Below are 10,743 nucleotides of genomic sequence, written 5' to 3'. Positions count from 1 at the left end.
CACCTTTCGTACCGCTCACGAGTTTTCTCGTGTTTCGCACACCATCTGTTAAGGACCGCGCACGAGTTTTCTCGTTTTTCACGCCCATGGAAAAAGGAGCGAATCTAGATACTTATGTAAATTTTGTTTGGTCCCTCTTCATAGAGGAAAATGTTTTACGCAGTACCATACGTTAAAAAAGTACTAGGAACTTTAATTGTTTAATTGTTTTTGTAAATAAAAATGTTATAATTATTGAAAAACAACACCTAAAGTGCATTATGATCTGTAGTTATGATGATTTAAATAACGTGCAGTTTGCCCAAAAACGTGCGGTCCTTGGCGTATGTCTTAGAGATTTCTATGCGGTATGAAATGTGTTAAGAAAGAAAGGTGAGGTGATGAGGAACTGAATAAAGTGGTAGGGAGGGAATGGAGAAGTAACAAAACTAAAACCCTCCCTTCTAAGATAGAAACAATACAAATCTGGGGATGCATAGGAGAAGGAGAAAGGTAGCCAAGAGCCAGGAACTGATCTGGCGTTATCAGCTAGACTAGCTGTGGGCAAACTACGGCCCGCGGGCCGGATCCGCCCGTTTGAAATGAATAAAACTAAAAAAAAAAAAAAGACCGTACCCTTTTATGTAATGATGTTTACTTTGAATTTATATTAGTTCACACAAACACTCCATCCATGCTTTTGTTCCGGCCCTCCAGTCCAGTTTAAGAACCCATTGTGGCCCTCGAGTCAAAAAGTTTGCCCACCCCTGAGCTAGACCCTGGTGTTCTGTTACACATAACAATTCCACAGAACACCAATATCAGAAAAGGCCACTCTGTGACCATGATGGATCAAGGCAAAAATCAGATCACTTACTCTCATCTCTGAACAGAGACAAAATCATGAATCTAGCCCAGACCACAAATATTACCAAGCATCTCATCCTGGCTAATAAGCGTGACTACCACTTCTTTACCAGGTAACAGCTTTAATTAGCTTCATCCCATTATTCCTACCTGCTGAGTAAGGATTTTTTAGATGCCCCAAAATAGAATCACCTTGCTCCCTGATAACATCCAATACTAATAAACAGGTGCCTAGTTCCTTGAATCCTTCACAACATCACCTACTAGAAGTCCAAGTCCTTTCTTCTTTTATTTTACTGATTTAAAAGGAGAAACATTGATTTGTTGGTTCCACGTATTTATGCATTCATTGGTTGATTCTTGTATATGTGCCCTGACCAAGGATCAAACCCACAAACCTTGATGTGTTGGGAGCCAACTGAGCTACCCGACCAGGGCCCAGTAACTCCTTTCAAATACCCTCTTACTGAGACATCTCATTGTTCCCTGTGGTGGCTTTATCTGAACAATAAAGATTTAATTAAAAAAAAACACACACAAAAAAACTGCAGCTTTGTTCAACTATAGGTGTGTTCCTGGTAGTCTTTGGCTAGAGGGCATCAACAGGTAGAATAAAAAGGAAATATAGTCTCCTTTAGCTAAATCTAAAATAATGATATAATAGTTTTACTTTATGTGTCAAAAACTATATATAATTTATTGGAAATTATATCCTCTGCAGTTATTTTAATCTCCCATTTTTAAAAAAAAGATGCTAAAGTCAATTTTTCTATAAATCCTCAAAAAGAAAAGAGGTCTCTCATCTCATTCTACTGTAGATGAAAATAGGAGAAATACTCAAGTATATGTGACAGCTAAAATAAAAAGAAATCTGGTTAGAAAAAGTAACTGCTTAAAAGTTGCTTTAGAACTAATAAAGCATTACTAGAACTATGCTTTGTATGGTTAGTAAGCATAATATACATGTAAAACAGCTTGTTACCTACATACATAAATACAAAAGTGAGAAACTTAACACTGATTGTCTTTGGGTGGCAGAATTAGGTTATTTAATTTTTTTTTCTTGTAACCCTTTTTATTTTCCAAATATTTAGAAGTAAAACAAAATAGCTCATTTAGAAAGCTACATATAGAATTTTTGAAAGATAATATTTGATAGTATTAACTGTGAATTGTTATGAAAAGGCTTAAACACAAAATTTGTACAGGTTGCCAACTATAAAAATCTCATACCTTCAAATACTTCCTACTAGCATTTATTTAGTGAAGCAATTGAAAAGCAAACTTATTTATTCTTTAAATACACGTCACTTCTCTCATTCAATTTTTTCTGTACAGAATACACACTTATTTTTTTTTAAATCTATAGGTAAACATATAAAATAGAACCCAGTCTCCAAAAATAGTAAACCTATACCAACATTTTGGTGATTACCATCAGATACTTTTCAATGCATAAACACAGATTTAACAATACACAAAATCGCATACTATGGGTGACCATAATGATTCTAATCCCAAGAGTCACTGAATTATTAACCATTTTTCATTACAAATAACACTACAATAAATATCTTGTGCACAGCAATTCCACTTTCAATTTCTTTATCTCTCACCTGTTTCATTAGAGTTATCACCACAGATGTTCTCCTGTGCAATCGGGTCAGGATGAGCAAATGGATCACAGTCCAATGGAGCCTCAAGAAAATTTTGTTCTCGACTTATAGAGACCCTTAGGGGGTCTCTGTCTTGATAAAAATCTGGATTACCTAGTAGGGAAAAAAATGGACTCATTAGACTTCCGCTTAAGTTTCTAGCACTAGCAAAACTAAAATGGCAATTTAGATTATGAGGCAAAAATCTAAACTCAAAGACTTGACCTATGTAGCAACAAAATAATAAGTACTATCCGGCCAATGTGGTTCAGTGATTGAGAGTTGACCCATGAACCAGGAGGTCAGGGTTCAATTCCCAGTTAGGACACATGCCCAGGTTGTGTGCAGGAAGCAGCTGATCCATGATTCTCTCTCATCATTGATGTTTCTATCTCTCTCCCTCCCCCTTTCCTCTCTTTGAAATAATAATAATAAAAAAAAAAACATTAAAAAAAACAACAAACTACTTACCTTTCACAAAGGCCTTTAGATGATTTTATTTCAATTATTATTATTATTAATATTATTATTATTATTGATATAGCAAAGGTGGAAATTTATTGAAGAACAAGTATAGACTCCCATATGGGGGAGGGGAAAGAATCTCACAGCACAAACTCCCATGTGGAGAAAGGGAAAGAATCCCCTATTTTACTGAGTTTTTAATGAAACACCTACTTAATACCAGATAATCCTTCAGTACTGAATCACAGGAAAAATGCCTGGAGACTTCATTAACCATTAATCTATATATATAAAAGCCTAAGTGACCGTCTGACAGGTAACTATGATGTGCACTGACCACCAGACGCTCAACGCAGGAGCGGAAACCACAGGCATGGAAACATGGAATAGACCAGTGATGGCGAACCTTTTGAGCTCAGCGTGTCAGCATTTTGAAAAACCCTAACTTAACTTTGGTGCCGTGTCACATATAGAAATTTTTTGATATTTGCAACCATAGTAAAACAAAGACTTATATTTTTGATATTTATTTTATATATTTAAATGCCATTTAACAAAGAAAAATCAACCAAAAAAATGAGTTCGCATGTCACCTCTGACATGCGTGTCATAGGTTCGCCATCACTGGAATAGACTGATAAATCTCAGAGGGAAAGGGAGGGGGCAGGAAGAGATTAACCAAAGATCTTATATGCATACTAGAGGCTCAGTGCATGAATTCGTGCACCAATGGGGTCCCTTAGCCCAGTCTGCACCCTCTCGCAATCCGGGACCCCTTGGGGGATGTCAGAGAGCCAGTTTCAGCCCAATCCCTGCAGGCCAGGCCGAGGGACCCCAAGAGTGCACGAATCCATGCACTGTTGGGGCCATGCAGGCCTCTAATCCTATATAATAAAAGGCTAATATGCAAATTGTCCCCTCCACCAGGAGTTCAACCAGGGGGCGGGGCCAGCCAGCCAACCGCCCTCGACCCCTCCCCAATTGGCCCTGATCAGCCAGACCCCACCCGTGCATGAAGTCATGCATCGGGCCTCTAGTAGTACTATATGATATAATATATATTGATAATATAAAGTTCAAAATAGCCAAGGCTAATCTGTGGTATAAGAAATCAAGACAGGGACTTACCTTGGGGAGGACTGAGCAGACAGTAATAGTAAGAGTACAAAGGAAGGGTTTATGAAATTCTCTAACATTCCAGTTCTTGACCAGGATGGTGTTTACATGGGGGTGGTTATTATAGCGATAATCACTGAAATAAACACCTATGATTTATGCACTTCTCTGAATATCACACTTTGATACAAAAATAAATACAAGCAAGCAAAGAGAGGAGTGGGAGATTCCCCAAAGTAGAAGCTACCTTACTGTGAACTCCCCAAAATTTGGGTATTAAAGGCAACAGGTATTGCAAAGGGATGGTCAGGAAACTAAAAATGGAGAACGTTTAAAACTATGTTATTGGAACAGATCCCTCCCATCTAGGGACATCCCTGTCCTTCCACATCATCCTCAGAGGAGACTATAAGTTTATTCTTTAGAGAAATCAAATCCAATACATTCTGAATTTGGGGGGAACAGGCACTAAAAGGTACAAGGATGGAAGGAGGAGACAGAAGGCCACTGCAAAAAATCAGGGTATTACCCTGACTGGTTTGGCTCAGTGGATAGAGTGTCGGCCTGCAGACTGAAAGGTCCCAGGCTCGATTCCGGTCAAGGGCATGTACCTTGGTTGCGGGCACATCCCCAGTAGGGGGTGTGCAGGAGGCAGCTGATTGATGTTTCTCTCTCATTGGTGCTTCTAACTCTCTATCCCTCTCCCTTCCTCTCTGTAAAAAATCAATAAAATATATTTTTTAAAAAAATCAGGGTATTGAGAGAAAGTTTACACTCTCAACCCAGATCCCGCAGATCTGCTAGCAGCCAGGCTTGTATCAGGCTTGGAGGGATCTTTCTTTGAGGAAACTGAACTATAAACTGATTTAGGGAAAAGAGTTACAGATACTAATATGAGGGTCCCCTGTGAAAAGCCACATTTTCCAATAAAGTTCAGCAGTACATAAGGCCCCCACCTACAGATTTCCAACCAGCCTTTCAGCATCCCACTCCAATATGCAAGCTTTTTGCGAAAGCCTCTAAAATATTAGAAAGAAACAAAAAAGACAAAAAGAACTCAAACAGAAAAATAGGAACTCAAACAAAAACCTATAAGTATATGAAATAGATAATATTTTGCCTCCATGAAAATAGCTGGATGCTATGAAAAAGGAAAGTTAAATCAAGAAAAAGAGCAAGCTTTTAGAAACTATAATTTGATAATAAAAATTCATAAGAAAAGTTAGAAGAATAAGTTGAGGAAATTTTCCCAGAAAGTAAAGTCAAAAGAAAATGAAATGAACTATAGTAAATTGGAAGATCAATATAGATCATTTCTCAACATTACTTTTTATCATCATCCAACTAAGGAGCTTTTATTTTTATCTTATTTTTTAAAATATATTTTTATTGATTTCAGAGAGGAAGGGAGAGGGAGAGATACAGAAACATCAATATGAGAGAGAATCACTGATCAGCTGCCTCCTGCATGCTCCACACTGGGGATTGAGCCCGCAACCTGGGCACGTGCCCTGACCAGGAATCCAACCATGACCTCTTGGTTCACAGGTAGACCTCAACCATGAGCCATGCCAGCTGGGCACCTAAGGAGCTTTTAGATTTTTTAAAAAATTGCCTCCTGCCCTAACTGGTTTGATTCAGTGATTAGAGCATCGGCCCGAGGACTGAAGGGTCAAGGGCACGTATCATGGTTGCAGGCTCCATCCTCAGCCCTGGTTGGGGCGAGTGTGGGAGGCAACCAAATCAATGTGTCTCTCTCACATCAACGTTTCTCTCTGTCTCTGCCCCTGACTAAAAATCAGTGGAAAAATATCCTCAGGTGAGGATTAACAAACAAACAAACAAACAAAAATTACCTCCCAACTCCATGAAATTTAATAACTATAGCTATACTGTATGTCTTTCTATTTACATCTGTGCTTTGCTATATAAAAGGAGTAAGACTCAAAAAAAAAAGGAGTAAGACTTTTTTACCTCCCCAAGAACCAATTTTCATCCCTCTTATTAAAAATGCATGATAGCCCTAACTGGTTTGGCTCAGTGGATAGAGTGTCAGCCTGCCGACTGAAGGGTCCCAGGTTCGATTCTGGTCAAGGGCATGTACCTTGGTTGCGGGCGCATCCCCAGTGGGGAGTGTGCAGGAGGCAGCTGATGGATGTTTCTCTCTCATCGATGTTTCTAACTCTCTATCCCTCTCCCTTCCTCTCTGTAAAAAGTCAATGAAATATTAAAAAAAAAAAATGCATGATATAGCCCTGGCTGGTTTGCTCAGTGGTTACAGCATCAGTCCATACACTGAAGGGTCTCTTGTTCGATTCCCAGTCAAGGGCACCTACCTTGGTTGCAGGTTTTCAATCCCCAGCCTGGGTCGGGGCGCATATGGGAGACAACCAATTGATGTCTGTCTCTCACATCGATGTCTGTCTCTCTGTCTCTCTCCCCCTTCCTCTGTCCCTTCCACTCTAAAAATCAGTGGAAAAAATATCCTCAGGTGAGGATTAAAAAAACAAAAGCATGATATAGGTCATGCAACTTTCTTTCTTTTTTTTTCAGCAAGGCAACTATCTTTACTCCTGCAGGAAGGTGCACATGCACGTGGTCTGGGAACACACACACTGAGCGGGCAGTTCACTTGGCTTTTTATTCCTGATGCATGTGATCTGTTCCCTTACTCCTGATTGGAGCTTAGGCTCACAGTCTTTCGCAATTGGCTAATTTAAAGGAAGGGTTGACCTTTGCTGTTTCAAAATGGCAGCCCCCCAACTTTCAACTAAAAGGTGTTCCACAAACAGAAAGAGATGTGACCTCAAATTATATCAGAGGTATTTAATAAAATATTAGTGTGGGAAGACAGTCAACAGAAGCTTTAAGCAAATGAAAAAAAAGGAGACAATTTACTATAGGAAAAGTTTTACAAATAGGAAATATAATCATAGTATACTAATAGTCTCAGCAGTGAAAAATATACATCATGTGTTAATTTAGCTTAAATTTTTCTAAAATCCCCTGCCAACTACAGAGGTAAATGCAAGAAACACCTAAGAGACTTGTAAAGTGACTGCCTCTGGTGAATAGATTAGGGGCAAGGGTATGGAGGGCAGGAAGAAATGCTGTTTTCATGTACCTTTGAGTACTATTTACCTTTTTAAACTCTTTGTAATATTTTGATTAAAAGTATTACCTAACGTGGTGTGATAAAGGCTATAATGAAAGCTCCTGAAGAGCACGAGAGAGATACTTGACAGTTCAGGAAAAGTTTATTGGACAAGTGGTATAAGCCAACTCTGAAGGAACAAGATGATGAGGGGGCTGGTAGGTGAGAAAGAGCACGAGAGAGATACTTGACAGTTCAGGAAAAGTTTATTGGATAAGTGGTATAAGCCAACCCCAAAGGAAGGAACAAGATGATGAGGGACCTGGTAGGTGAAGCTAGGGACTTAGAGTTAATTGGAACTTATTCCTTGAATCAAAGGAAAACCACTGAAGAGTTTTAAACAAGGAGAAATAAAGGGAGATTACTCTGAATCATGGGAAAGAAAATGAATTAAAGCTAGACTGGAACCAGAGAGATTAGGAGATATAGCAGTCATCCAATAAAGAAATAAAGAAATGATGGCCTGAATTAAATGAGTGGTGGTGGGAATGGAAAGAAGTAGACAGATGCCAGAGCTCACCAAGCAGAACTGAGAAGAACTGGTGGCTTATTGGGTATCAGAGAGGTAGATAAGAATGTCAAAACTTGTATCTGAGTACTCTTCTCTGAAGAAAGAAGGCTGAAGGACAGGAGGTGGAGGTTGAGGGAACAGTATAAAACTTTCCCTTTTAGACATGAAGGCATTATGAAACCTGAAACATGACTCATTAAATTATAGGGATCAATGGTAAAAATTTCCCAGTGCTCATTGTGAATTAGGAAAAGTATCAATCAATTCCTGAAGCTGTGGTTTGCCAAACAGTGCAAAATAGAAGAAAAACTTCCAAAGCCTAGAATAAATCAAATCATTTTTCTAGTATGGCCCCCAGGAGGTCATGGATCAATCACTGGTACATGCCCAGTTTGCAGGCTCAATGCCCAGTGGGGGATGTGCAGGAGGCAGCCGAATGATTTTCTCACCATTGATATTCCTATCTCTCTCCCCCTCTCTCTTCTTCTCTGAATAAAAATATTTTTAAAAAATCTCTCTCTATATAAAAGGCTAATATGCTAAGTGTCCCTCTGCCTGTCCAACTGGTCGCTATGACATGCACTAACCACCAGGGGCAGCCGCTCAACGCAGGAGCTGCCTGACTGCAGTGACTTGGCAGTGGTGGTTCTCGGAAAATGCACCCCGAAACCAGAGAGGAGGGAGCCCGATTGCCACGAAATTCCACCTTCAGCCATGGGTTATATTGTTGTTGGGGCACTGTTGGTCCCAAATCTGGTTTACTGCACACTTGTGTTTGCGTTCCACATCCTGTACGACAGCAACTTTGCAGAGTGCCCTCTCGCACTCCGGGACCCCTTGAGGGATGTTGAAGAACCGATGTCGACCAATCCCCACAGGATAGGCCGAGGGATCCCACCTGCCTGAGGGACCCTGCTCACTCTGCAGACACCAGGGAGGGACCATGGTAGGTTGGTTCCAGGGCATGTTGGGCTCTTTTTGTCCAGTCCTGCCCGGCCACCTTCTAATTAATTTCCTTTCAATGTGCATGGATTCGTGCACTGGGTCACTAGTAAATAAATAAAACCCTGACTCTATGTTATAAGTTGCATAAGATATAAAAAGAAAGCAGAAAAGGGATTGATTCTTAAGAATTACTCTCGCCCTATCATGCTCAGTGATTAGAGCACTGGCCTGCACACCGAAGGGTCACGGGTTCAATTCCAGTCAAGGGCATGTACCTAATGTACCTAGGTTGCAGGTTTGATCCCCAGCCCAAGTTGGGACGCGAGCAGGAGGCAACTAATCAATGTGTCCCTCTCACGTTGTTGTTTCTCTCTCTCTCCCAGATCTGTTCCACTCTCTCTGAAAATCAATGAAAAAAATACCCTCAGGTGAGGATTATTAAAAAAAAAAAAAAATGCTCTCAATCTCTATTTTCTTTAATTCTTTTAGCCAGAAACAAAAATATAATATTTTATGGCTGAAGACCAAAATAACTAATACTAATAGAAATATTACCACGTACCTTTCTATTGACAAAACTAATTTCTCCCTTAAAAAAGGATTTACTTTGATAAATTTGATCAAGAAAACTATCTGGTGAATCTGAAATCTAAAAATAATCATAAAATTAAAATAGGGCTATTTACTAATTATCTCCAAGAGGAATTTTTTAGATAATGGGATCTAGGAAGAAGTACAGTGTAGTAATATACCTAACTCTTCTTAAAGCCAGAATTTTAAGCATACCTATCCTATAAAAGTATAGGTACAATAAAGGTACTGAAGTAGAAAAGCAACAAGGGAAAAGAGAAAAAACTGAGTTATAGCCTAAAGAAACAGGTTTAGAAGGCAGACTTGAAAGAAAGCAGAGGGAAGCAAGTGTCAGAATATGGGATAGCAAAGACATTTTGTCTCTAGTAAACTGGTTTCCCCCCATATACTAGTACAAGAAGAAAATCAGTTACCTAATGCCACACTTTTTTCCCCACCATTGATTTTTAGAGAAAGTAGAAGAAATACCAATGTGAGAGAAACACATGCACACGCCCTTATCAGGGCCTGGGCCGAGGAGGAGCCTGCAACCGAGGTATGTGGCCTTGACCGGAATCGAACCCAGGACCTTTTGGTCCACAAACTGACGCTCTATCCACTGAGCCAAACTGGCGAGGAACCTAATGCCACATTTAAGACCAAATTTTATATACTATTTATAGAAATCATTCTTTTCTTTCCAGAAGTTCTCACAGCCAGGCTTCTTCAACAAAAAATTAGCATCCTGAAAAAACTGTCAAACTATTACAAAACCGTATTTTATCAAGCCATCTGTTTACCTAGTATAGAAGGTCTGCCACTTGCCGGTGATCCTACCTCTTGTATCGCACTGAGTTCATGTTGGTTCAAGTCCAATCCACATTTAACTTTTGCTACAGGTGGCTTTGAGGCTCTCCTACCCAGTTCTTTGTTCAGATGCTCACCTATTAAGTCAATGATAAATTTATGAGAATCTGTTAACATACTACAAAGTTCTCTTTAATCAGCAAGTTGCAGGAAGTGAAAGCAAAGAATAATCAGTGGAATAATTACAATAAAACCCAATTACCTTACTACTCTGCTTGGTTACTTACCTTCTGAAAGCAGCTGATTATCATCAGAGTTGCTCCTGTCTACAGAACTTATCTTTTCATGATCACCTCTTGCTTGGTCTTGGAAATGAGGAAGCCTCTCTCTGAGCATCTGGTGTAAGTTATTTTCAAGAGTGGGCTTACTTGTCTGAAACAGTGGACAGATGATGGTGGGGATGACACAGGAGAAGGGATCACGGGAAGCATTCATTAGAATTATAACTCCCTCTTAAATTAGAACCTCAACCAAATAGACAGTTCCATCAATCACACTATTACAATTTTTTTCCATAGATAAAAAATAAGCAAGGTCTCTACTATTGAAAGGGTGATATATTTCCATTGGGAAGAATAACCACTCACAGCCTTCAACCTAAAACAGCCTCCATT

At 39.5% G+C, this 10,743-nt stretch overlaps 1 protein-coding gene across 4 annotated transcripts in view; it reads right to left on the bottom strand.

The window, feature by feature from the left end:
• Positions 1–10,743, bottom strand: part of CEP295 (centrosomal protein 295kDa) — a 66,963-nt gene that overhangs the window by 14,250 nt on the left and 41,970 nt on the right. For all 4 annotated transcript variants that reach the window (XM_005858898.2, XM_005858899.2, XM_014533724.1 and 1 more), the window contains 3 exons: positions 10,357–10,501; positions 10,063–10,206; positions 2,463–2,615 (listed from right to left, as the gene is read on the bottom strand). In XM_005858898.2, the coding sequence (XP_005858960.1) occupies positions 2,463–2,615; positions 10,063–10,206; positions 10,357–10,501 (442 nt within the window). The remainder of the gene's footprint in view (positions 1–2,462; positions 2,616–10,062; positions 10,207–10,356; positions 10,502–10,743) is intronic.

Source organism: Myotis brandtii, unplaced genomic scaffold (genome assembly GCF_000412655.1).
Source record: "Myotis brandtii unplaced genomic scaffold, ASM41265v1 scaffold1229, whole genome shotgun sequence".
Taxonomy (NCBI): Eukaryota; Metazoa; Chordata; class Mammalia; order Chiroptera; family Vespertilionidae; genus Myotis; species Myotis brandtii.
The sequence above is the reverse complement of the archived record's forward strand: the minus strand, read 5'-3'. Positions and strand labels throughout refer to the sequence as shown.